A 27,087-nucleotide genomic window follows, 5' to 3' on the forward strand; every position below is an offset into this window, starting at 1 on the left:
AGGAACGTGAAGAAACATGCACACACCTGAAACATCCACCTGCAGCCTCTGTTCACCAGGTGTGCTCTGAGCCACGCCCGTCCAACCTGGTGATGGAACTTTCCCTCTGATTTCAGTCCGCCTTCCCCTCACTCCTCACAGTAATGCACAAGCTGCAGCCCTTCCAACACCCACGTCCACAGCAAACCGCAGGGCTTTTCCGCTGTGGCGAGCCGCATTTATTGTATCACTTGTGCATGTCTTCATCATTTAATGTGTAACACCGTGTTACCATTTTATGAGATTCCCGTCTTATTTTTAACGTATGGTTACTTGAGTGTTGTGCCCCTAAACTCATTTTTCCCATAAGCCCTGTGGTTTGTGTGAATTTTTTTGCACGGGATGGTAAGTTTTAGGAAAGCATATGTCACATTACAGCAGAACCAACTGTAATTTCAAATGATAAATGGAAGCTGCTTCTGTTTTGATATATGAATTTAGCAATGCTGTTCTGCCACTGGAAGACATAAATTATACTTTTTACGCAGGGCGCTTTCAAAACACTTAAAAATATAAATTCATTCTTGTAACCTCTGTATGCAACAATTTCAATGCTCTCCTGTCACGCAAGACAGAAGCAAAAGGCCACAGGATGGTCACCAGTAGAGAAAGGATTAGAAGACTGCACATCTGCGGCCAAGTCTATGCTCAGACCCCTGGGCCATGCTGTCCTTAAAGGAGATGACCACACAGGAAGTCAAGGCCAGCAAACAGAGACGTCAGGGAAAATCAGCTCAGGGCCAAGCTGAAGACAGTGGCTGCAGTAAACAGGCTTTCACGTGCTTCTTTCTGATGTGCTGACACGTCACATCTGACCTAAACGCAGACGCTCCTGACCTACCTTCGTAACCAGAATGAATCTTCTCCACCAGTGTGAGACAGCAGGGCTCAGGCTCCGGGCGGGCCGAGCTGTGCACATGAATCAAATAGGGGATAATCCGGAATGGGCAGTAAGGCTGCCTCAGCTCCCGGGCTTCACCTCCACTGAAGAGAAGAAAAATGGTTTAGTACCAGTCCTGACCTGTTCACTTAGTCCAACGTGAAACAAGGCCAGGGAAAATGTTTTGTTGGTAATTTCCAAGAGAGACGTGTCTGAATCTAAAATGTTTAGACATATTTATTTATTTATTTTGGCTGTGTTGGGTCTTCGTTGCTGCATGTGGGCTTTCTCTAGTTGCGCTGAGCGGAGGCTACTCTTCGTTGTGGCGCGTGGGCTTCTCATCGCAGTGGCTTCTCTTGTGGAGCACGGGCTCTAGGCGCATGGGCTTCAGTAGCTGTGGCTCACGGGCTCAGTAGTTGTGGCTCGTGGGCTCAGTAGTTGTGGCTCACGGGCTTAGCTGCTCCGCGGCACGTGGGATCTTCCCGGACCAGGGCTCAAGCCCGTGTTCCCTGCATTGGCAGGCGGATTCTTAACCACTGCGCCACCAGGGAAGCCCAAAACATATTTATTTTTAAAAGGAGGGACACGTTAGTTTAAATTTTCAATAGCCACGGGCAATGATGCTCGTTTGCTATTGGATGAGCGGGAGGCTGCCCGGAGCGGCGGCTCGCTGATTTCAGCGTGGCTCGCTGCGCCCGCCGGGAAGAGGGGCAGAGGCACAGCCGCCTGTCTTGCCTCGTGCGTCTAAGCCAAGTCCCACGTGGTGGAGAACAAGGCCCCGGGGCCACGCCCCCAGCCGGCCCTGCGCCAGCCCTTCCCACGCCCTCGTTCAAATGACCGATTCAGTCCCACCGCTTCAGCCGCGCCGCTGCCCGGCGCAGACCTTGTGTGCGGCTCAGCGTCGCCCACCGTGCCTAGCTACAGGGAGATGGCGGGGCTGGACCCTCTCGGCCAACCGGCGCGGAGGCTGCTCGCTCCCTCTCAGGAGGCTCCCGGGGCGAGGGGTCTGCAACAAGCACACAGATGTCCATCCTGTTTCATCAGCCTGGCTGCCTGGAAGACGTTTCCACTTGGATCTGCCCGAACGTCCCAACCTGTATTTCACGCTCCCCCGTTTCTGCCCATCGCACCTCTCCTCGCCAACCATCACGAGCGTGGATGTTCGGGGGTCTCTGGCCGCCCTCCCGCTCTCTTCTCTCCTCTAACTCCAGCATCTCCTGTGACTCCTCCACTCTCAGCCGTGACCCTGCTTCCTAGGTCACCGCTCAGAAGAGCACCTTCTCCTGGCAGTCACCTGCGAGCATCTGTACCTGTGCTAGTGGCTCCCCTCCCATTTCTGTGCGTGCTTTCTCCAGGCTCATCCCGTCCTGAGCTTCTCAGTGCCATCTATATGCCGATGACCTGCACATCTGTCTCTAGCCCGGCCTCCTCCCCTGAACCCCGGGCTCCTGGACCAACGCCTCGTCAACATCACGAGGCAGATTTCTACTCGACACTACACACTCACCTAAAACTAAGGCACACGCTCTCCCCTCTGCTCTCCAGGCAGCTGCTTGTCCTACAGTTTCCTCCTCCCCAATACATGGCACCTTGAGTCAAGACTCCCACGTCACCTGACTACTCTTTCTATCTCGCACCCGAAACTAACCCACCAGTATACGCTGCTAGGTCTCCCCTGGCTCAGGAAAGGCACCTGAAAACATTTACCAACATAAGAAACACACAGAGCGCTTACTACGCGGCAGGCACTGCTCTCAGATCTTCATAACCAACAACTCACCTGCGAGTGACAGAAAGAACCGACATGGCCCTCCCCACACACGCACACCTTTCCAGGTTATCCTTCCCCAAGCATTCGAACACTCTTAGCGCGAGTCCCCCTCAGTTCCATGGAGTGGAATGATCCATTACAAGGATTTCTCTTCCCCGCATACCAAAAGCATTTAGTAACCTCAATACTACTGTTGGTGATCATGACGTCATTTAAAACCATTTTTTCTTTTTACTTTGAAAGTAACATTAACATATCAAAGTAAATTTGGAAGAGAAAAAAAAATCACTAATAAATCCTACCAGAAATCAACTACTATTAAAATGTTGATCTCTTTTCTTCTAGTTCACTGTCACTGGACCTTTTAAGTCCTCATAAATATACCTACCTTGCTTTCTTTCAGGTTGTTCAAAATTTCAAAAATTAAGTTTAAATGTGACTGAAAAACAAAAACAAAAAAGCTCCACAAAACTGTCATCTGAAAGTATATTTCATGTCCAGTAACTCTCACATGCCCTGGGTTAAGAATGATCCTTCTGGTCTCTTCCCCTATGGCATTATTATCTACTTTTCTCATAAGTACATGTGTCTTCGCCTCAATCAAAACACAAACTTCGTGCAGCAAGAACCAGGTCTTGTCTTTTGTATCCACAGCAGACCTAGCTGAATAAGGCATCAAAATAAGTGCCAAATAAAATCAGAGGGATGAGTTTGGGATTAACAGATAAGGACTGCTATATATAAAACACATAAACAAGGACCTACTTTATAGGTCCTTATGGCATCTATAAATATAGTTCCCTGTCCTTATAGCACAGGGGACTGTATTTAATATCTTGGAATAACCAATAATGGAAAAGAACCTGAAAAAGAATATATATATGTATGTATATATGTGTATATAATGATATATATATATATATATATATACACACACACATATGTATAACTGAACCACTTTGCTGTACAGCTGAAACATTGTAAATCAACTATACAGTCAATTTTAAAAAATAAATAAAGTAAAACCAGAGCCCACTCCACCGTGCCTGGCCTCCAGGAGCTCCCACACTCACCGGATCCTGCAGAAAAAGGACTTCACCGGAGCGAATTCATAGCGTGAGGCTGCTGGAAACAAACACACGTGTCAGTGTCCCGCCTGCACGCAGCTCCTCCCCAAACTGTGACTGCACAAAGGGGAGACTCTTCAGGGACAGAGCTGCTCTTGATTAAAATAGGACTCTCCTCCCTCACTAAGATCTAGTTCCATCCAGTATTTTCCCAGGGCGCTTTCGTGTTGAATAGTAACCCTCAGGTGAGACCCTGAGAGCACCTGACGGAGGCCTCTCCCTGTCACCCCCTGCAGTCCTGTCTGCATTTCTGCTCCTGCCTGGACTCACTGCTTCAAATGTCAACGTAATCATCCTGCGACACAATTATTTCGCTGGTAATATTCTATTCCCCTGTAATAGTCTGGACACGTCTCAAAAACTGGGAATTCCGATTACTTAGAGCTTTCAGGTAGAGGATACATACATTTCTTTCCTTGGACAAATTCCCCAGAGCTGTGTTCCTAGATTAGATGATATCATTTCATGACTCTCATCATATATTGGCAAACTTAGCTCCAGCAGATGGTACCAATTCAGTGTCATTAATAACACTTTCTCACACTCCTCATGCCAAAGGTTTTGCTTCAACTTTATTGACTTCGCATTTATTTTATTGATGTGTGAGGTGGTAATTCAGAAACATTTAAATTTGCCCATCTTAGGAAACTGAACTTATTTCCAAATGTTTGTTGATTACTTTATTTCGTCTGGTAGAACTCCCTGAATATACATCTTTTGGGCATTTATTCACTGGAGTGAAAAGTTTTCAGTTATAGAAACCAAGGAAATGTTTACAACCAAGGAGATGTTTTTAAAAAAATATACACTGAAGGAGCACCTACAACGAGGATTCTGAAGAACCAAAATACTGAACATGGTCCAGGTGTTTGTACTCCTAAGGAAAGGATCATAGGAAGAATAAGAAAATGGGCTTTTGAGTGATCAAGAAAAATGTTCACAATTTAAAAAAATCCCTCCAGTTTAAAAGTAAAGGGACCAGTGACCAAACTCCTGTAATTCGTGAAACTATGAAAGTTACAGGTCCAGAATTCTGAAGCCAGAAGTTCTTACAGAATGTCTAGGAGAAATAACAGAAAGAACTTGACAAAGTAAGCTAAAGAAATTAATTACTCTAAGATACGCTATCATCTTAACACAGAAACTGTTTCTGCAGTTTCTGTGGAGGAATTAAGGCAAGATAAAGATTTTTCAGAACTATCCTTGATTTATGGGCTGATTCTCGCGGGTGGGAACCGTCCCTCGGTGACACTTTCAAACGCTCGCCTTTGGCTGAGGACAGTCCTCCCGCTTTAAGGCACAGTCCCAGCAGCCATGGGTCAGATGGGCTCTGGATGCATGCTGTCACGGCGAAGGCCGGCTCCATACTTGCAGGTGTGACCCTGGCATCTCTGTGACCATGGCAGATAAGAAAGGGCACAGTTGCTGGCTCTGAGGGACCCGACTGTTGCCTGAGCCCTGCTTCCCGCGGGCTGCCCCCGGCCCGTGCCCGTACACGGAGCAGGCAACGAGGCAGGACCATTCCATGGAGACGCCGGGCTCCTCCAGCGGGTGGACCCTCTGGCTGCCTGGCCCAGAAGCTCTCTGGACTGCGCTGCGGCCCGAGGCTCCTGCTGCCCAGCCCTCCCCCCGCCTCGCTCCTTCCAGCGATGCCAGCGATGAGGGCTGAGGGCTCCTCTCACCACCTTCCACCCGCTCCCCCAGTCAGCGTCCCGCTTCTGGGCAAACCCGAACTAATACAGTTACTCTGTCCATCTACCGGGGAGAATGACAGTACCTACACCTCACAAGGTCTTCGTGAAGATTAACTCAGTTGATCCACGAAAGCAAAGAGAAGGGTCCCTGGCAAATAGTAACCGTTCAACAGATGACAGCAGTTAAGATGAGCCTTTATGCTGCGGATGCTCCAAATATCTCCAAGTCTTCCCCAACCTACAGCTTGCTGGGTTCTCACAGAAAGCCCGTATTAACAGGCACGTCAGAAACTATGATTCTCATTTTACAACGAGAAGCCAAGTGGCCTCCAAGGTTCACGAAGGGACAGAATGCAATTTGAAACTCAGACCTTCAGATTCTGAGCTTAACATTCTTTGCACATAAAAAAATACTGCAACTCTGCTGTAAGGTGAACTCACTTACACTACTTATACATTGTAGCAGGCACCTGAATTCAACTGCCCCCCCCGCTCAGAGTCCTGTAACACAGAGAGCCAGCCTACCGGATCTCAAAAACAGTACACGGGGGCCCGCAGTCACTTCCACACCTGGGCCGGAAAGTGCGAATTCTTGTTTCTGGAAGTGTGTTCTAAAGAAACAGCGGTCAGATCCTTCTGAGAGGTCTGTACAACAAGCCTAAGTGGAAATGTGCTCTAACACGGGGCCAAAGCTGACAACTGCTGAGTTTAGAGCTTCCCGTGTCCTCTTAATGCCCTATGAGTTCAAAGGAAGGGACAGAAAGAGGTAACGTGAGCACAGCCCAGAAATGGTGTGGAGCTGAACAACGGCCCTCAGGGAGGGTGTGGATCCCTGGGGTTCCTAAAGTGGAAGCATAGTGTGAGAAGTAAACTAAATGGAGCAAGTAAATGTTCAGGTCCAAGAGACAACACTCTCAGGGACTATTATGTTTTTACAAGTAGGGGAAATACCACTGAGTAATTACCAAAGATAAGAAAGTGAAAAGATCAGGGAATTCCCTAGTGGTCCAGTGGCTGGGACTCCGTGCTTCCACTGCAGGCGCATAGGTTTGATCCCTGGTCAGGGAACTAAGATCCCGCAAGCCTTGCAGCACAGCCAAAAAAAGACAAGTGAAAAGATCAGACAGAGGCTATAGGGCAATACCGAAGGGAAAATGGGAAAGACCTGGTGAACAGTACCACATGTCAGTTCTGTTCACTGTTGTACCTTAGCACCTAGAACAGCTCCTGGCCCGCAGACACTGCTATATAATGTCTAGGGAATGAACAAACGATGAACAAAAGCAGAGAAACAAACGTGGACAATTAAAGGTTGAAAACGCATGTTTCCGAAAGAGGAAGAAAAATGAAATCAGTGTTTTTGAATGAAGGGAAAAGGAGAGAGGGAGCTGGAAGAAAGCAAGGGTGACAGGTGTCTTTTCTGAAGCTTATATAAAACGTGCACAGAGAATGGGGCAAGGGTCTGGGATTGAAAAAAGAAGGCTGTAACACTGTTCTTCACTGGACTGAGAACTGGATTAAAAACCAGAATGAGTACAGAGCTCTAGATTAGCAGGATGAAGTTCTGAGGATCTGTTTCACAACACTGTGAATGTACTTAATGCTGCTGAACTGTATACTTGAAAATGGTTACGATGGTAAATTTTGTGAATGTGTTTTTTACCATAATAAAAATAATCAAAATTTTTTAAAAATGAGAGAAAAGGGTTTGGGATCAAAAAGGAAGCTGATCTTTACTAAGTTCTTTAAGAGACATTTCACAAAAAATATTAAAGAGGGAATAAAGGGTGACTTAAGAAAGAATGAATGCGACTTCCCTGGTGGTGGAGTGGTGAAGATTCTGCCCTCCCAACGCAGGGGACCCAGGTTCGATTCCTGGTCAGGGAACTAGATCCCACATGCATGCCGCAACTAAGAGCTCGCACGCCTCAACTAAGGAGCCCGTGAGCCACAAGTAAGGAGCCCTCAAGCCACAACTAAAGAGCCCACGTGCTGCAACTAAGGAGCTGGAGAGCTGCAACTAAGGAGCTCACCTGCCGCAACAAAGACCCGGCACAACCAAATAAATAAATAAATTTTTTTTTAAAAAAAAAGAATGAATGAATGAATGAAAGATTACATGGGATTGAATAACACAAAGAAAACTTGAGTGGGAACCCACTCCCCACCCCCAGTTCAGGAAAAGCAGTCTTTCAGAAGGAAAACAAAATGATGAGATTCATAACTTTTGGGGAGAAGAAAAGCTGGAAAGGGATCTAACTTTGAGAAGTTTACCTCCAGAGCAAAGCAGAGAAATAATGAAGTCAGTATAAGAGGAAAAACATTTAATTTTATTAACAACAGACACTTTGTAGCAATTAACCTGCTATACACGATGCTGTAACACACCATATCTATGGCATATAGTCTGTGAAACTAACTTGATTAAATGAAAACAAATTTATTGGATCTTTATGTTATTAGCAGCATTTAAAATGCTATTTTCATCACATTCTGACTTTTAAAATGAAGAAATAAGAAAAACTATATATTTGCATGTTCTGAATAAGGCATTCATTTGTGTACTATTTCTGAAGAATGAAACTGACCTTTACCAGGCAAGATAAACATCTGAATATTGGTCCCATTACCTCTTTGGGTCCAGTTGTTCCAGAAAGGAAGCTGAGCATGGGCAGTGTGCGTGTAGAACACCCTCACGTCTTGAGGGGCGAGCAGGTCAACGAAATGAGAGGACTCTAAGAACTCTTTCTTACAGTGCAGGATCGAAGGAGCCTGTTCAGAAACGTGCACTAACCTTCCAGACAGAAATGAAAAAACTGCCACGAAGGTATCCTACGAAAAATATTTAAAATAAATGCAAAATATTGAGATACATACTGGCAATATTCCCTGAATAAATTTCATCTAGACGTCTACCATGAACAATAGCTTAATACCATGATCAGTAGCTTAAAACACACACACACACACACACACACACACACACACACACACACCTGCAAAGGCAATAAATCGCTGTAAAACCTGCATTGTTCCCTCTGAAGGTTTAAGTTCTGCCAAACAATGCACCAGCTCATTCTACACGGACTAAACACAGTGTATACACTGTATACACTTCTGATTCCCTCTCCTTTGCAAACTGTACCTGGAAGGACTGTCTTCTCTTCACCCATATGCATATTCCAGGCTTCAAGACCAAGCTCAAGAGTCACTTGCTCCAAGACGTTGTCTTTGACAAACCTCATTACATAAGAATCATTTCTCTAATGTGTTCCATTAGATATATACATAGCTTGCTTATAATCGGCCACTGCTTGTACCTGCTAGCAAGTGGCGTATGTTTTCCTCTCTAGATTTACTTTGAAGATCTTAAAGGGAAAATGTTTTCCTTAAACTTTATTTCCCTTAAATCTCCATAGCGCCTACTACCGTGTTATAAACACATCAGTTAGTAAAATAAGCACTGTAACACTAGGGATAGCTCATGCTCCAATATTATAAAATCTTTAAGTTACAATTATGTTGAGGTCTACACATAAATTAAGTAATCTCCATCATATCAGCAAAACATGAGGCTCCATTGTTCTGTCAACATGAAGAGATTCAAAAGAGATACACTAAATATCTCTTCCAAAATTTTACAAAAAATGACAGCATCTCAACTCACCTGCTCTATAAAATCCAGTTGTTACAACTTGAAGTAGTAGGTATTGGAACTAAGAATGATATAAATAGGAATTAACAATTCAGAGATTAGAATAAGATGCAGGAAATCACTCTGCAGTGTTATTTTTTTCTTCCTTTGAGAGAACTCAGGGATGCTAAGGAGAGAGAGGCACCTCATGACGGAAGCAAAGCCAACTACTACTTATGTGTTGCCTCCTGTTTTTAGATGTTTTCTCTGGCAAGGGCAGGAGAAACTCCACAAGGCCTCTTTAACAGTTTTCTCCTATGCTTGACCTCAAACTGTGGTTACTGAAATGCTCAGTTATTATTTAAAAAAATCTGCATCTAGATAAGATCGTTAGGAAAAATCACCCAGGTTGATATGGCAAAATTTGTGAATGCTTACTGTGTTTTTGGAAGTGTGCTCTGAAGCAATAGCAGCCAGCTCCTCAACACTGTACATGGTCACGTCTGCTTGAGGCGCTCCATTCTGATTGAGAATCTGGAAAAACTCACTGTTTGCTAAGAAACACAGGAAAATAAATAGGTAGTCCAGTGACAAGAGTATCTTTAGGAAATCATTTTTCATCAGTATAAAAGCAGGCTTGCTTTTTAGGATGAGGACACCTCAGCATGTTTTCCTTGAAATCAGATCATTTTCTTCTTTCAACTAAAATACTGATAGTTGTACAAACTTAAGATTTTGAATTTTATGAATTCTGCATGTTCCAGATCACAAGGAATGAGACACACTGAAGGTACCAAAACAAGGTACTGAAACCCAAAATTCCAAATACACACACAGGAAATCTGTATGGCAGAAACATTATTCCAGGATTCAGGAACTATATACCATCTATGAAGCCACAGAGGTTTGTGCTACAGAATGCGTATTTTTAAAATCCCTTGAGAAGAAGTCTGAAAAGCCATAAAAAGAAAAAAATGTTTACGACCATTCGTTTTTAATTTGGTAAATTCCTGATACATCATGACTGTATTTTAAAAGTATGTCCATGGCAGGGAAATGTAAATGTATTTAATCAAGTGTATTTTTCCCCTAATAGTCACAGAAGACAATATTCTTTTAAAAAGTGAATCTTCAAACTGTGCTTATACCAAGCTCTACTCTCCTGAAACAAATCAGCAAAATACTGCACGGTTACTAAGCTATGACACAAATAAGGTTCTCCGAGTGCTCATGTGAAAAACTAAGATGCTAATGCCATCAGTGTAGATTTGCACATCTCACATAAAGCACCATAAAAAGCTCAAAACATTTCTGCGCCTAAAACCAGGCAGACAACTGCTCTGGCCCGGCTGCTGTTTACGAGCAGTGGTGTCCGTGCACGACTGTATCCCCTCTCCAGCCCGTTTACCTTGCACGCTGTGTACGCAGCGAAGGGCATAGTTGAGAGCATCCAGGGTGCTTGGTTTACTCTGTCTCTCTGACGGAAAGTATTTTTTCATTTCTTGGACAACCGTTATAAGGTCTTTGGAAACTCTGTTTTGATCTTGTGGTTCACTGTAAGATAAAAAAGATTCTAAATTCACACTTTCGATTATAATAAGTCAACTTTTACTGAACAGCGTATTTCATGCCAGGCCCGCTTTCTAAGCCCTTAACATGGATCAGCTCATTTAGTTCACAGATTTATTATCCACCACTTTTTTTTTTTTTAACAGGTGGAGAATCTCAGGCAAAGAAATTGGTAAACATCAAGCATTTTCCACTCTCTTATTCCCACTTCAGCCGAGAGTCAGCTAAATTCCTCAACCACTTTTTACCTTTTGGTTAATTTCCTTCAGTTTCTCCAGGGTATTTCATTCTAAGTTGTCTGAGTCTCTTTAAACTTTTTCCTAGGCTTACAAACAAAATATAGAAAGATGTAAGCCCGCCTTTCCCCTCTACCACCCCAGCAGAGAACAACAAACACGTCAGGTTATTTCACCTGTTGCTGGTCTGCACGTATTTGCTCCGCAGCTGGTATTTCCGGCTCCACATCTCAGCAGAGTCCTTCCCCAGCGCCTCAGGACCGCTGGCCTGTGGTCCTTCAAGTTCATGAGGCTGCCTCCGCCTAGAGTCCTGAGATTTACCACCGGACACTTCCAGATCTTCACAGGGATCCATCGCTCGCCCGGCAGTCCTCAGCCTGTCGCCTGCTACTTTGCTACTTTGCGATCGGCGACGGAAATGTACTTCTCATTTTGGTCCAGGCCATCGTCTCAGAGAAAATGTCAGTCATCACAAGCCGGCAAGTAGAGGTACTCTTTCTGCTCCTCCGGGGGCACTTTTCTCCCCAGTATTTCCCTGCAGTCTTGGACGTCTCCGCTCACGGGAGGTCCACCGTGGAGGGGGACGGTGGAAACAAAGGTGACAAGTGTCAAGAGAAACACAATCTGATGCTGGAAGCTCGGCTGTGGCTCGCGGGCTGGGCAGCCCCAGGGGGATCCCGGCTCCGGCCGCCCCGAGAGTCGGCGTGCACCCAGGACCCGCACCCGGCAAGGGGCAACTTGAAGCACAAAGTTCCCACAGCGCAGGACAGGCTCGGGGCGACGGCGCCCGGTGGGCCCCGAGGCCTCCCCGCCCGGGCCGAGCCCTCATCCGCCGCCGCCGTAAGCCCAGCTGACCCTGCCCCACGCAGTCTCGAGGCCAGCAGTGTGCCGGGCGGTCGCGGGCGCCGCACCCCCCGCGCACCACGTGACGCGGTCCCGCCCCCGGGTCGCGCGATTGGCTGCCGCTGCCGGCTCTGCGGAACCCCATTGGCCTGGGGGCGGGACCCGAGCAGGGGCGCCCCGGTTACATAAGCGGAGGCGTGTGAGCGGGGCAAAGGTCCCGGAGCTCTTTACGTAACGCCGGGGGTCGGCCCGAGGACGGCGCTCGGCCAATCCCGGCCGGCTGGCAAGTAAGGAGGGGGCGGAGGGGCCCTGAGGAGGCTCCAGTCCCCGCCCCGCTCCCGGCCCCGGGGGATGGGCCCCGGGGGCCGCTGGAGCGAGCGCGGCAGTGATTAGGACGCTGGAGCCGCCAGTCATGAGGGGGCGGGCCCCGGGCGGCGGGGTGGGCGGGGCCTGCGCGGCCTCCACGTGAGCGGCCGCGGCTCCCCCAGCTCCAGAGTTGGGGAGAGCGGCGCAGCGCTGAGGGCGGATCGGGACCACGCTTGGCAGACGTCCAAGCGCTTTCCCTGCGTCTTCTCGGGTTTCCGTCGTTTCCATTTTTCTTAACGACCTTCTTGCTCTCGCTCCTGCGGACTCTTAAGTGAGGGGCTGTGAGGACCCGGCAGTGCAGCAGCCCTGGAAAGATCAAACCCGGTTTTCAGAAGCGGAATTCTGACAGCGAAGCTTAAAACATTTTCCCTGGTCTTCCTAAAGTTAAAGATTCACTTAGCAACTGGAGGAAGACAAGTGCCTGTAAAAGGCATTATTTTGGGAAAGGAAGGTGTAGGAAGGCCTTTAAAAAACACCGTCGGAAGACTCTTTTTATTTGTGTCTCGACTCCTCCGAAGTGGAAGGTGCCATGTAGAACTCCGCCCCTCTCCGGTGCCTAGTACACCAGAAATCTTAAGTATTGGTTGGATGAATGAAAGGAATTGTAAATAAGAGGAGGGGAAAGTGAAGTGTGGTAACTGTTCATATCAGGTATTGGATAAACCACCTTATTTCTCCAAATGATGCTTACTCTCTTCCGAATCTCTATTTTGTTAAACTGCATTCATTCAGCAAATATTTACTGAGTGCAGGTCTGGGGATGGCAGGTTTTGATGAAGGGAGAACAGAGAACTGTTTTCCACATGCCATGTTTGAGATGCGCACTAAACATCCAGGTGGAGTGAGTGGTCAGGTGGGCAATTGGATCTCCCAGCTGGGAACTTGGGGGAGAAGCCGGGGGTGGAGATACAGTTTACATTTGGCAGTCGTCAGAGTCTCTATGGAGTTCACAGTGATGGGTGAAATGGTGTCAGTGAGAGAGTGCCGATAGAGAGAAAAGGGCCAAAGACCAAGATTTGGGGCACACAGAGATTCAGAGGTCAGGCAGAGAACCAAGCAAAGAATAAGGAGCCATAGATGAGGCTGAAAGAAAACCAGAGGAGTGTGGGATCCTGGAAGCTTGATAACGAAGCATTTCAAGGAGAGAGCTGGCAACTTTATCAAATGCTGGTGATAAGCAGAGTGAGACAAAGGCTGAGAATTTCCTGTTGGGCTTCAGCAAGATGGTGACCTTGGTTAAAGACGTCTCAGTGGTGTGGATTGAAGAAAAAGTAGGATGTGAGGCAATGACTACAGGAAGACATAGGGAGGAATTTTGCTGTGACGAGCTATAGACAAGTATTTGTTGGCTGGAGGGAGGGATGTGGGCATCACTATTAAGTGATGGGGTGATCCAATAAGAAGGGAGAAGTGAATGACGCAGGAGGGAAGGGCTGCAGACAAGAGGCAGTTGCCAGAGAGAAGTCCTTCGTGAGGCTGGGGATCCAGAGCCTTGGCCAGAGGCAGGCACTTCTCCCAACAGGGGATTGTCCGTCTTGGCGGTATAAAGCCAAGTAGAAGATTTCTAAATGCACTTAGCTTGCTATTTAAAGGATGAGAAAAAAAAATTATTTTCTAATAATTATGCCATAATTGGTTTATTTAGTAAATTCTACTTTTACAGATTGAATTTTCTGCTACTATGAAAAGCAGCTCAGTTGGAAATAAGTTTGCTTATTTTTAAATGCACTAAGCAGTCTGGTCAATTTTATTTTATCTTATTTTTAAGGTATTTTATTTATTTGTTTATTTTTGGCTGCATTGGGTCTTTGTTGCTGTGTGCCGGCTTTCTCTAGTTGAGGCGAGCGGGGGCTACTCTGTTGCGGTGTGCAGGCTTCTCATTGCTTCTCTTGTTGCAGAGCACGGGCTCTAGGCACACGGGCTTCAGTAGTTGTGGCATGCGGGCTCAGCAGTTGTGGCTCAGGAGCTCTAGAGCACAGGCTCAGTAGTTGTGGCACACGGGCTTAGTTGCTCCGCAGCATGTGGGATCTTCCCGGACCAGGGCTAGAACCCGTGTCCCCTGCACGGGCAGGCGGATTCTTAACCACTGCGCCACGAGGGAAGCCCGAGTCTGGTAAATTTTAAAACAATAATGAATCATCATTCAGAGCCAATAAAAAAGTTGCCATACTTTAAGAAACATTTTATTGGTGATGCAAATCTAGAATTATCGTGTGAGAGACACAAGTCATTAGAAAATACAAGACACGGGGAATTTGCCCCCATTCTTTGACTGAAGTTGTTGACACAAAGGAAGATGTTCACAAACATTCCATTTCTCCTCTGGGTGACAGACAGGACTCCCTCCCACTTCTGAGGTGAGCCACGGTCACCTGACCTGCTTTGGCCAATGAAACGTGAGCAGACGTGAGCAGAACGTGCAGGCTCCACTTCCAGGCGCAGGCGTTGAGAGCCAGTGCACAATTCCTGCCGGTCCCTTCCTTTCCTTCCGCAGTGATAACCGGAAACGAATGTTTACAGGAAGTCCCCTCACCCCACCCCGCAGGGACTGACGACAGAGCCTCCCTGCTGACTGGCGTGGGACACAGAGCACGAGCAAGGAAAAAACTTTGAGCCGTGGCGATTTGGGAGGCGTCTGGTACATAGCACCCCTCCAGCGTATCCTGAGTGACGTAGATGGTGACCAAAAAGAGCGGCAAGTCCAGTGGATTTGGCTAGTGTGGTCACTGGGTCGGTGATCGTGCCATTTCTGGAGCAGCCACTGTGAATGATCGGAGGAGGGGCACGGGGCAGGGGATGTTTCCTTCTGGTGAACGCTGCGTTTGAGAAGCTTACGTGCAATAGGCCAGGCCTCATCAGCAGATGAATGAATAGAGGGATCATGAACACAGATAAGACTGCCTGGGGAGGGTAAGTAGAATGGAAACAGAAGCCCCCAAGGAACCCTGACATTTAAGGGAGAAGCAGAGGAAGAGGAACCGCTTTAGGGTAGATTCTCCTTTGAAAATGGCACCGAAAGTTCACACGCATTTCATTATATCATGCTCCCGAACAAAAGGCACGATTCCACACTTACTACTTTTCCAGGGACACAGTCGCACGCCAGACAAGAAAAGCAGTGACTGTCTATCCGAGGCAATGGAAAAAACGTCAACCTGCTTATCGCAGGATTCTACTGAAAACTGGCATTTTACTGTGAACATACGCAAGTCTCCTTCCACCCATAGTATATTGTTCCCTAGGGCTCGCAGAGTAAGAGTGGAAGTACATTCAAGGGGAAAGATATGCAGAATGAAAACAAGAGGCGTCCCTCTCCCACCCAAGTCATCTTCCCACGCCCCACGTGGGCAGCGACCTGGTCCAGCACATACCGGCCGGCTCTATACTAGTCACTTCTGAAAGACCATATATTTAAGAAACTCAAAAGCCAAATTCTGAACGTTTTAGGAATCATAAGAAAGCCAGTTTCCCACTCATCTCCTCTACTGAAAAGCACTTTTCACATGGGGAGTGGTATGCAAGGAACTCAGAGTCCTCAGGGAGGGGACTGGTGAGAGAGCAAGAGAGGAAGGGGACTTGGGGTCTGTAAGGGCGACGCGGGTTGAGCAGCAACCCTACAAGCAACACAAGCACTGAGTTATGTTTATAAACACTTTATTCAGTTTGTTATAGTGGGCGACTTCCCAGCTAAATGCACAGATATAGGCGAAGTATTCCTGGGTTAACGCAGCAGCCAGTGGGTTACGTGGGACTGAGCATCGAGGCCAAGGAGAGAGCACCGAGGATTCAGAGTCGACCCGGCCGGAGACCTGAGCCGAGGGTGGGCCAACGTCCCAACACTGACAGCTGCTCCCTTCTTCCCAGGTGGGCACACTGCAAGGCATATTTTCAACTTCACACCATTTCACTGATATCAGGGGAACAGATATTACAGAAATGGAACCTGGGTCCTGGTGCACCTTAACTGCTGCTTTGTAAGTCACAAACTAGTGTGTGAACGAGAATTTTAGAATATTCCGCTAACGGTGAGCCACAGGGCGGTAAGACTCCTTTCCCCCTCACTGCCTCGTCTGTTTTCATTCCTACCTGAATTCCTGTCCTTAAGCCACACACCCTGATGTCCAAAGTCTCACGTACACAACAAAAGCCTCTCAGATGACGACAGCTATTCCCAAAGCAGCATCTTATGCAGACAGTCTGTGACATCAAAGAAAGAAAGTGTCTCTGGTTAGCTATCCTCTGTAAAAACTCGTTCCCCCTGACCAGTGCCTAATCGAGAGCATAATTTAGAAGGCAGATTTAGGAAGTGGACTATGGATCAAAATAGGAAACAAACCCCAAAAAGCTATCGTCCGTGGGAACTGGGCCAGAAAATGACCAGTTCACAGATGGTCTCACTTGAAGACTACAGAACTGTTGGTCACATAATTATTAGAAACATATTGGAGTCTACAGCTGATAATCTGCAAATGGCTGGGTAAAACTCTGTCTACAGGAATGAGATGGTCAGTCGAGCTCAAACCTTCTCTAACCCCCAGGAAAAATGCTGGGTCGGAAGGAGAGTCGCAAGACCTACAGCCTTTCAAGGGCAAGAAAGGCCTGCCAGGATGTCAGAGGTTCACACACAATATTACAATTTTAATTCTGAAGGGCACCTTGAGTCCCACTGGTCACTTTTCTGAACTTATCTACCAGGAACAGACTTGACATCTGACTGGGATTTAACTTTTTGGCAAAACAGAAACTTTGGTCACAGCCACAGTTCTATAAAAATGTTTTAACGAGGTTATTATTTCTGATTAAAACAATATTTTTAGCAAGTGATACATAACAGTAACAAGAAAGTAAACATCTTCATATCTAACGCAGGAGCAAAAACTCTTTACCAGCATCTTGTTTTAAATACAGCCAAAGAGTCAGCAGTATTTATAAACAGTAGAGAGTTCTCTTAAAGGGAATCAGAAAAATAGCAAAATAAGGCACAGTCTGTATTTGTGTTAGGCAGTAGTGTTCTTTCTGGAAGGCACAAATTGGAATCTGACTACCCAAAGGTTTAAAATGAGGGTAATGTCATATGACTAGGACAGCTAACTTGGAACAAATTTCCTTAACTGGAATCACTGGCAGTTAATCAGACAACATTACTGCTAGGTTATTACACTCTGCAACTTAAGAAGTCTTCTTCATCAGCCCATATGTAAATTTGAAAAGGCACTGTGCAAAATGGGGGCTGGGCTGACTACACCTCTAGTTTGGAGTGCATATTACAAAACAAAGGCACATTTCCTAGAAAACAAACTTTACAGTCACTAACAGAAAATAATCGTTTTAGATATAACAGTAGGTAAGCTTGATAATATAGCAGGTTCTAAATCAAAACTCTTGAAGAGGTTTCTTGAACAGCAGGCTGGAGTTTCACTGGTTCTTCAGGAAGAAACACTCCACACTAATAAGCAGGGGAGATGCAAAAAGTGGAAAAACAACAGTTTAGTCGTTCAGTGCAAATACAGAATAAACATCAAACACTGCAGTCTAAGTGTGAACAGAAATTCAATTTCTGTCCAATTTCCTATTAGTGGCTTTTCTACATTTTTTGGAAGGCTAGAGGAGGCTGTCTAAAAAAGGATCCAAGATATATTTCTTTAAATAGTTCTCACGTACTGGGCTATGAATGGCAATGGGCTGTTCCAATATTGTACACAGTAGCAGTAGTAATGATCATAATAATAATAATGATAGTTGTGTGTATACATATTTCTTTATATAACTATTATTATTATATGCCAGGCACCATCCTAAGCACCTTTTATATATTAACAGCTTTGTCCTCATAACAAACATGTGAGGTAGGTACTATTATTATCCCCGTTTTATAAATGAGGAAACTGAGGTTCAGAGATATTAAATTACTTGCCCAAGGCCACACAACTGGATGGTGGAGCTAGGGTGGATCACAGGTAGTCCATGCTTTTAATCACTAGACTACACTATTTCTCATAAAAGGAAACCTCTGATGAAAATATATTCAGAGAGAAAACTTACTTCCACTCGTTCAGTGAAAATGAGTAAATTTTCTCTAACGTCAAAGGATTACTGTTTATATCGGAAAATCTCAGACTCAGCACCCAAGTACTTAAAACACTTAATAATGAAAACAAAAACCTTTGGGATAAACTAACATCTCCGAGGGAACTTTTATTTGGAGTTCCTGTATATGCAGTCAATTGTGAGCAGAGGAGGCTTCTGCAAGGAGTCTGGAGCAGGGAACTCACCAATGATGATGACAATGATGATGACGACAACACTGATCCCTATTGCCCACATCTGTAACGACACATACGTCCATTTCATATTCAAAACTAGAGATTAACGTGCTTACTGAAGAGTATCATATAATATCGTTCTAGTCACAGAAGGAGAAATAAAGGTGCACCACCATCTGAAATATTCATAATTTTTAAAGCCTAAACTTAATGTTCTCAATTAGGGCCTGGAAGTTACTTATCTGCTTTTTATAACATGTTCAAATGATCTGTGGTCCCTACATAGGCCTTTGTGTATACCTGTCTTCCACCTAAAGAAGGGCTACTAAGCCTGTCCCATACGTCAGAAAGTGTCACTTCCAACCCAGGAAGGGATCTGATCGCAGCACATTTCTTTCGCAGCTGTGTAACCTCTGCTTTGGGCCATGCTCCTTGCGCAGCTGCTTCCTGCTCTTCTGTGGAGCACACTGCGGCTTTCGAGTGGCTCTTCCCTTTGACACTGGAGCCATTCACAGCCACGTGGAAACTGACCACCTGTCCAGCCCTCTCCTGTCAACCTGTGTGCAGGGCTCTGCTGGGGTGGAGGGCTGGAAGGGGCTTAGGTCTACGATTGATTTGGGATGCTCCTGTTCTACATGCTTCTGAAGGTCGGCCCCAGAACATGGAGAATTCCCAGTTGTGGGGACAGGAAGAGGATATGCAGTCAGTGTTTTAGATTCAGAGTCAATCCACACTTCCACGCGAGGGAAGGCAAACTCAAGATTCATGAAAGTTCAATATGTGTAGCCTCTGTCTACCCTGAGACTACAGAGGGTGACTTAATGTAAAGACCAGTTAAAAGCGAACTACCTTGCAATTCTTCCACCAGTATTTTCTCTTCAGCTTGGCAGCACTCGTTTCAAATTGGGAGGCTCCTGCCTGCAGTGCGTCTGCACGGTCATCCAACTCAGAGAGCTTCTGATCTCTTTCCAACACCTTATCCACGTTGACCCTCATGATGTCCACCACCTGACGAATATGATCACGCTCAGTTACACGTAAAGGAGTGAAGAACAAAACCCCTCAGTGAAATTTACCGGCATTTTTTTTTTCAGGTCAGCACTTTACTACTTTGAGCCAAACTTCCATTCAAAAAAAAGAAAAAAGGGCTCACCCTTTCAAGTTAAAAACATGCAGCAAACTAGGAATAGAAGGGAGCTTCCTTAACATAGTAAAGGGCATCTATGGAAAAACCCACAACTAACATCCATGCTCAATGGTGAAAGACAAGGAGGCCCACCTTCACCACTGTTGTTCAACATTGTACTGGAAGTTCTGGCCAGAGAAATTAGGTAAGAAAAAGAAATAAAAGGCATCCAAATTAGAAAAGAAGTAAAGTGATCTCTATTTGCAGATGTTTCCACGTACAGAAAATACCAAAGTATCTACCAAAAACCCTACTAAAGTTAGTAAACAAACAGTAAAGTTTTAGGGTACAAGCTCAATAGCCATAAATGAGCGTGCTTCCACACACTAGCAATGAAAGGGAGATTAAGAAAACAATTCCATACGATAACACCCAAAAGAATAAAATACCTAGCGATAAATTAAACCAAGGAGGCCAAAGACTTGCACACTGAAAACTGTGAAACACTGCTGAAAGGAATTAGACCTAATGAAATGGGAAAACATCCCATGTTCATAGATTGAAAGACTTAATATTTTTAAGAGGGCAGTACTCCCCCAAGTGATGTACATATGTATAGATTCAACACAATCTCTATCAAAATTCCAATGGCTTGGTTTTTTTTTTTTGCAGAAAGGGAAAAACCAATCCTCAAATTCATATGGAATTCCAAGGGGCCCTGAATACCCAAAACAGTATTGAAAAAGAAAAACAAAATTGGAGGAGTCACACTTTCCAATTTCAAAACTTGGTGCTGGGACAACTGGACAGTCACTTCATGAAGCTGGACCCTTACCTTACCCCAAATGCAAAAATTAACTCAAAATGGATCAATGATCTGAGTATACAGCTAAAACTATAAACCTCTTAGAAGAAAACGTAAGAGTAAATCCTTACAACTTTGAATTTGGCCATGGATTTGACACCAAAAGCAAGAGCAACAAGAGAAAAAATAGATAAATTGGACTTCATAAAAATTAAAACCTTTTGTGCATCAAAAGACATTGTTGTCATGGCTGTGAAAAGACAATCCACAAGATGTAAGAAAATATTTGCAAATCATGTATCTGACAAAGATTTAATATCCAGAATATATAAAGAATTCTTATCAACCAACACCAGAAACAGACCACCCAATTAAAGAATTGGCAATGGACTTGAACAGACATTTCTACAAAGAATATATACAAACGGCCAACAAGCACATGAAAATATATTCAACATCATTGGTCATTAGGAAATGCAAACCAAAACCACGATGAGTTACTAACGCATACTCATTAGGATGGCTATAACCAAAAAAATGGAAAATAACAAGTGTTGGTGATGATGTGGAAGAACAGGAACTCTCGGACATGGCTAGTGGGAGTGTAAAATAGTACATCACTGTGGAAGAGTCTGGCAGTTCCTCAAAGAGTTAAACACACTAGGGCTTCCCTGGTGGCGCAGTGGTTGAGAGTCTGCCTGCCGATGCAGGGGACACAGGTTTGTGCCCCGGTCTAGGAATATCCCACATGCCGCAAAGCGGCTGGGCCTGTGAGCCATGGCCGTTAGGCCTGCGCGTCCGGAGCCTGTGCTCCGCAACGGGAGGGGCCACAGCAGTGAGAGGCCCGCGTACCGCAAAAAAAAAAAAAAAAAAGTTAAAGATAGTATTACTATACGATCCAGCAATTCTACTCCTAGACCCATAACCGAGAAATGAAAACAGGTGTACACATATAAACTTATATGCAAACGTTTATAGCAACACTGTTCATGACAGCCAAAAGGTGGAAACTCAAAAATCCACCAGCAGATGAATGGATAAACAAATTGAGGTATCCATGTGCAGTGGAATACTACTCAGCCACAAAAATGATGTACTGATAAACGCTACAGCGTTGTAGAACATGTGATGCTAAGTGAAAGAAGCCAGACGCAAAAGGCCACGTATTGTATCCCTTTTATATGATATATCCAGATTAGGCACAACCAGAGCAACAGAAAGCCAATTAGAGGCTACCATTCGGGAGGAAGGGGGAATGGGGAGTGATTACTAAATGCATACAGGGTGTTCTTCAGGGATAGAGAAAAAAACTGAAACTAGACAGAGGGAATGGTTGTATAACACTGTGAATATACCAAATAGCCCTGAATTGTACTCTTTAAAATGGTTAATTGTATGTTATGTAAATTTTACCTCAATCTAAAACAAAACAAAACAACTCTCTTTAGTAAAGAAAAAGGACCCAATTTGATTTCATAAGTTAACAGAAGTTTCATGTAGGATGGAATTAGAATGGGTTTCTCAGCATGAAAATGTAAAAATTTCACAATTAAGGTCATAAACAAAACCTTCAGACCAAAATATTACCATATGATTTAACAACAGAATCTAATATTAGTTTAACTCTGCTTTTTAAGGCAGCTAAATGCAGAAAGACCATATATCCTTGTTCAGCAGTGATGGCTTTTAGGACTATGGAGATATTAATACTAGCTTGAATTTCTCAAACAATTTTCCATTGTAGGTCTGCATATATAGGGCAGAACAAAAGATGCTCTGAGGGTCTTCTAACTCAAGAATTCCACAGATACAGATCTGTTGGGCTAGGGAAGTTTCCCAGCACCTGCCTTCTGCATGTCGATAGGCAACAATCTACAGAGACTTGCTGGGCTGGGTAACTAGTACGTCACACTACTGGAGAAAGAATTTTGATGAAAAATCTGGTCAGAAGGATTGGTCCTGGCTTGCGCAATCTATAGGCCTAATCCTTAAAATTCTATTATTTTATAAAGTGGTTCTTTTTTCTTCTCTAATTTTTTATTTATTGTGGCAAAATATACATTACAAAGTGATTCTTGAAGGAATGTTCTCAGAGAGGAGAGCCTGTACTTTAGGTATGTGATTCGGTCACAGGAAAACAAGCTTGAAACCAGTAGGACATGACTTCTCAGAAGCTTAGGTAAGGGCTTGCAAAACAGTAGGGGACAAAATTTTTTTACGTTTATGACAGTCAAAATTTACTTTACATTCACACTTTTACGATCCTTTTTCTAAACAGAGCTATTCCCAGAGTGTTCCCATGTTGGCTTATGATTCATGTTTACAGCACTTCTGGGCAATACCTCATCCACTTGATTTTGTGTCTGCTGAAGTCTTCTACTACCGCCAGAGGCAGCGCTTGACCCTGCAGGTGCGCTTGTAGTCCTGAAACATGTAAAGACACAAGCATGAGTAAATTAGGATTCCGAACACACTTCTGTAAGTATGAAGATGTACTGGAGAAGCCTCAGTGTTAGGAATTTCAGAACTAAAGCAGAAAAAGAAAATCCTTCCTGCATCAACGAACAGAGGTCCAAATGACACCTCTTCTAATTCCTCTATAACTTTAAAGATTCACCCACGTGTTCAAAGGGACCAAGGTCTGAAGTGAAGGTTTAACAGCATCTCCTTTGTATCACTGAAGGACCTGATCCTAAGATAGGTAAACTCTGCTTTCCCATTTTTTATTACTTGTTTTAAGACCTACACCTACTTAAAGGCACTCAGTACTCTTCTGAGCTTTTCACTGTGTCAAGAATGGTCTTCATAGTTATGAACAATTATAGAATGCCCTTTTTCCAGTATGGAGAAATAGATTCAGTTAGAGAAACAGAGTCAGAAACACCAGGATGTGGGGTTGAGGGGGCGTCAGTGGGAAAGGTAAGATGAAGCAATGCTCCCTCTCTTAAGAGGTACTTCTTTTAAAATCCTCATCGAATTCTTTATTTTTCCCCCGGACAGATCTTTTTTGACCACTCTGGCTTTGAAGTCCTAATTGCGTCCATGACTTGGCAATGCTTTGGTTTTTCAGATATAGAACTATATAGCCTTGCCTTCTCTAATAGATCACAGACTCCTGTGTCTTAGAGGTCTCTTCCCCGCGTCTTGCATACAACGGCCACTGATTCACTGATTCAACCGACAGTTATTTTATACCTACCATGCGTCAAAGACCAGGGAAGCAGCAGATCCCACCCCTGCCCTCAGAGAGTTGACTGTCTGATCGATAATAGCAAAGGGCCATGTACTGGTGCATTTTCTCCAAGCATTTTCTCATTTAATCCTCAAAACTCTTTGAGAGGGACACTACTATTAACCTCTTTTCAAAGATGAGTAAAGTAAGGTTTAGAAAGTCCACAGCGCTGGCTGCAGTGGAGCCTGTGTTTAGACCAGGTTCTGTATAATTCTACGGATCTCAGTTTTAACCACCGCGATCTACTGGAAGAGCAGCCTCAAGCAGGAACACTCCAGAGGGGTGGCCCTAGTTCCTGGAAGGAACTCTGCAAAAGCACCCATTCCTTCCTCCTCTGTAGGTGAGGAATGAGCAGGTTGGAGAGGGGACACAGGGTCCTGGTGAATCTTGACACTTAGCGTTCTGGGAATGTTACCACGGGAAACTCCACGTTTTCAAGTACAAGAATGCTTCTGCTTAAAAAGAGAGCGGAGGCGCACAGCTCTGTGCCAGACTCCACTCTGACCGCAGGTGCCTTCACACAGGGCCCAGGTCTTTTCCCTTGCAACTTCCGGAGCCCAGCCCAGGCACCAGGCAGCGAGCAGGCTCTGCAGGACGAGGGCAGTGGTCACAGCTCCCCTTAGGGAACTTGGGGGCGGGGGGAGGAGGGGAAAAGGGGAAGCGGAGGGGCGGGGGCGGCTCTCCCTACCTCCGGAAAACCCCGGCCGCCCCGCCCTCACCCCTTCCGCGTCCGCCCGCCGGCCGCGGCGCCCTCCGGCGCGGCCGGCGGCGCCGCGGGACCGATCTGGCCCGTCTGCAGTCCGCACCCCCGGGGCCTCCACCCGCCCCCAGGCCTCGGGAGCCCCCCGCGAAGGCCCGCGCGGCCTGCGCCAGCGTCCGAGAGGCGGCGGACGGGAACCGGGCCGGGCGGGGGGGGTCCCAGCAGCGGGCCGCCGCCATCCGGGGCCGAGGCCGCTCCGCGTCGCGCCGTGTCACTCACATTTTGGCAGCGGCGGCAGCGGGCGAGGATCGGCGGACCGGCGCAGCGGGACAGGAGACCTGAGACCTGAGACCTGGGCGGGGCGGCGCGGGGGCGGTGACGTCACCGGGATGGGCCGACGTGTGGGCGGGGCGCGCGCGGGCGCGAGGGGGCGCGCCGGAAGGGGCGGGGCGTCTCGGGCCGGGGGGTCCCCGCAGATCGCTGAGGCAGGTCTCTGGGCTGCAGCTCCGTGTCCTTGCCGCCGCCGGTACGGACGCTGAGGCACGTGGTGCATTAGGCTCTGAAAAGGGACTGTGCAGATAAATGAAGGTGGGGACGTTTTACGTTATTCTGGGCCTGTGGGTCATTTCTCTGGCCCTGACAGTACTGGAGACAGCCCATGGGCTTCCGCTGAACGTGCCGCATTAACCCGGTGGTCCTGGAGACCGCCATATTTTCCCAAGAAACTTGTCAAAATGAGGGGGGAAGTTCATTCAGGGTATTTGTCACAGGCGTTGATTGGATTAGGTTCCCTCTCTTCGTGTGTTCATTTGTGACACGTATATTTTTCACTGCACAGATCTTATTATAATCTGTTTATGGGAGCCTTGACATGAGGGACTGTACTTTCTACGTTTCTGTATTTCCGGACCCCCAAGCACAGAGTAGGTCCTCAACTTTTGATTTCGGGTTGAGGCTGAGGCAAAAATCTGAATGCAGTGAGTTACTGTGCAAGGTCTTTAAGTTGTTACTGAAAGTATTCCTATCAACATCGACAACTCCTACATTAAACAAACAAAACACCACAGAACACCAGTAAGTCAACTGGCAGATCAGATGAGAAATGAAAATAAACACCAAACTGTCTTTTCCAACTCTAAATGGCATAATTTGAAAAGGGAAATGTTAGTGTATATTAGAATAAACAAAAGAGTGTCACAGAGGAGGTTAGATTTGAGTTGGGTTAAGTAACTAAAAAGAGAACTTTCCAGGCATGGGAGGAACAAACATCATGAACAAAGAAACAGTGGACATGGACATGGTTTGAACAGACCAACCAGGGTGTGCAGGTTGGGGCATAGGTGAAAATAAGGCCGAATAAAGATTGAAGATAAGCAAGAAAGGCAAATGTCATTTCAGTGCAGTGGGTTGTAGAAACCATCAAGGCCTCACGGATCTGGGAGCTCTATCACGCAAAACTTCTCTGGCAGCAGCAGTGGGATGGATTAGACGGAAGAGGGACCACCAGGGAGACAAAAGATGAGGCTCTGCAGTGAAAGGGAATGAGACTGATGACGGAGCTCTTGGAAAGGAAGGCTGGTATTAGTAGTCAGCTGAAAAGTGCCTTTTAAAAAACTGCAAAGGGTTTTAACTGAAAAGGTGAATTCAGATCGGTGTCTTTATCTCTCCAATAACTGCCCTTAGTCAAATGACTGATAGGTTGAGCGATGCCTGAGAAGATAGTTGACAAGTAACTGTTTTAGGAACAGTGGCTCCAGTGAGAAACTTTTTCTTTCCTGTACAGATCTGAAACTATGTAACGTTCGCGGTCAAGACACTGTATCGGGATAGAAGGAAATATTTGAAATGATTTCGTATGGTGTGAAACGTGCTGATCACCTTGGATTTCAATATCAGTTGAGTTTAAAGCAAAACACACATAGTATGGGGAAATTTTCTTCATTTTTAATTTACAGCAGAAAGAATATAAAGCATTCAGAAAACATTTTCCATATTTTAAGGGCAATTCAAAACATTTTGCATGGTTTCCAGCAGCTGAGTTCTTCAACAGATCCATTGATTCAATGATGCTTTACATGCACAGTTACAAAAATAAAACTTACAAAAAAGAAGACATCTAGACTAGTTTTACATGCAAGTCTCAGGGACCCCCCATTGGGCGCCAACTACTGTGTGGAACTGCCATAAGCGACCGTGCAGCCAGAGAGGGGTTCTAGTTATTGTCTCGATTTCGTTCACACAGTACAGCTGATTTCAAATGGGTAACAAGAATAGCAATTAAATCTTCAGGAGACAGAATAAGATTAGCTATTAATTTTATAATGAAATCCTACTCCTGGCACTTGGGAATTTAGATTATCCAAGAAAGCTGCGTTTACCTATCATCTTATATTCAAAAATTAAGATTCACAACCGAGAAAAAGCAGTCAGAAATGCTTCGTTTCAGTGGAAGTGCATTTGTACCTCACCTGGGATTCACAGTTGTACTGGTAGGTTACACGGGTAGGTTTCGAACCTACTTCTATGCCCTCCATAAGAACGCTCCTAATTCTATGTCAGTCCTTATCTTTCAGATTTTCTAACTTACTCAGCTAATAATGTAGCATGTGAAACATTAAAAAAAAAAATGAGCGTTAAAGCAAATCCACTGAGGTCATTACTCTTGTCAAAAGATCGGTTATTTGTACCAAGATGGAATAAACATACCCAAATTCAGTATTAATAAAGGATATTCTGAAAGAGCTGGCTTTCACGTTCTCTTCCCGTTGATGAATGCAACTGTGTGTTTGTAAGTGTCCTCCT

General features: G+C 45.5%; 3 protein-coding genes across 19 annotated transcripts in view; all 3 read right to left on the minus strand.

Moving 5' to 3' along the window:
• Positions 1–11,785, minus strand: part of PER3 (period circadian regulator 3) — a 61,386-nt gene extending 49,601 nt beyond the window's left edge. For 5 of the 11 annotated variants that reach the window (XM_027110315.1, XM_027110310.1, XM_027110307.1 and 2 more), the window contains exons 1-6: positions 11,127–11,785; positions 10,554–10,699; positions 9,584–9,699; positions 8,142–8,343; positions 3,764–3,815; positions 881–1,023 (exon numbers count right to left, since the gene is read on the minus strand). In XM_027110315.1, coding sequence (XP_026966116.1) covers positions 881–1,023; positions 3,764–3,815; positions 8,142–8,343; positions 9,584–9,699; positions 10,554–10,699; positions 11,127–11,305 — 838 coding nt within the window. In that variant the 5' untranslated portion in view covers positions 11,306–11,785. Of the gene's footprint in view, positions 1–880; positions 1,024–3,763; positions 3,816–8,141; positions 8,344–9,583; positions 9,700–10,553; positions 10,700–11,126 lie in introns of those variants that run through there. The other 6 variants (XM_027110316.1, XM_027110311.1, XM_027110306.1 and 3 more) reach the window with 4 other exon arrangements.
• A 4,011-nt stretch (positions 11,786–15,796) lies between these two features.
• On the minus strand, positions 15,797–24,667 carry VAMP3 (vesicle associated membrane protein 3). Its single transcript, XM_027110317.1, has 5 exons — positions 24,565–24,667; positions 22,696–22,777; positions 19,272–19,430; positions 18,432–18,483; positions 15,797–17,605 (listed from the first exon to the last, which is right to left on the minus strand). Coding segments are annotated over exons 1-5 (315 nt in total). The 5' UTR covers positions 24,567–24,667; the 3' UTR covers positions 15,797–17,585.
• Positions 24,668–26,207: 1,540 nt separating this feature from the next.
• CAMTA1 (calmodulin binding transcription activator 1) overlaps positions 26,208–27,087 on the minus strand; it is an 894,875-nt gene continuing 893,995 nt past the window's right edge. For 6 of the 7 annotated variants that reach the window (XM_027110324.1, XM_027110321.1, XM_027110323.1 and 3 more), the window contains one exon: positions 26,208–27,087. This exon is cut by the window's right edge and continues 2,388 nt beyond it. The gene's annotated coding sequence lies outside the window, so the exon portion shown is untranslated. The other variant, XM_027110320.1, reaches the window with a different exon arrangement.

This window comes from Aethalodelphis obliquidens, unplaced genomic scaffold (assembly GCF_003676395.1).
Source record: "Aethalodelphis obliquidens isolate GAN/ISIS:26980383/991018 unplaced genomic scaffold, ASM367639v1 scaffold9, whole genome shotgun sequence".
NCBI lineage: Eukaryota > Metazoa > Chordata > Mammalia > Artiodactyla > Delphinidae > Aethalodelphis > Aethalodelphis obliquidens.

What these genes read in the sequence shown, in the direction of transcription:
- VAMP3 (XM_027110317.1), bottom strand. An exon ending in ACTGGTGGAAGAATTGCAAG is followed by an intron (nt 18,484 to 19,271) that starts GTAGTTCGCTTT and finishes GTGTCGTTACAG; the next exon opens with ATGTGGGCAATAGGGATCAG. An exon ending in CATCATTGTCATCATCATTG is followed by an intron (nt 17,606 to 18,431) that starts GTGAGTTCCCTG and finishes CCTGCTTATTAG; the next exon opens with TGTGGAGTGTTTCTTCCTGA.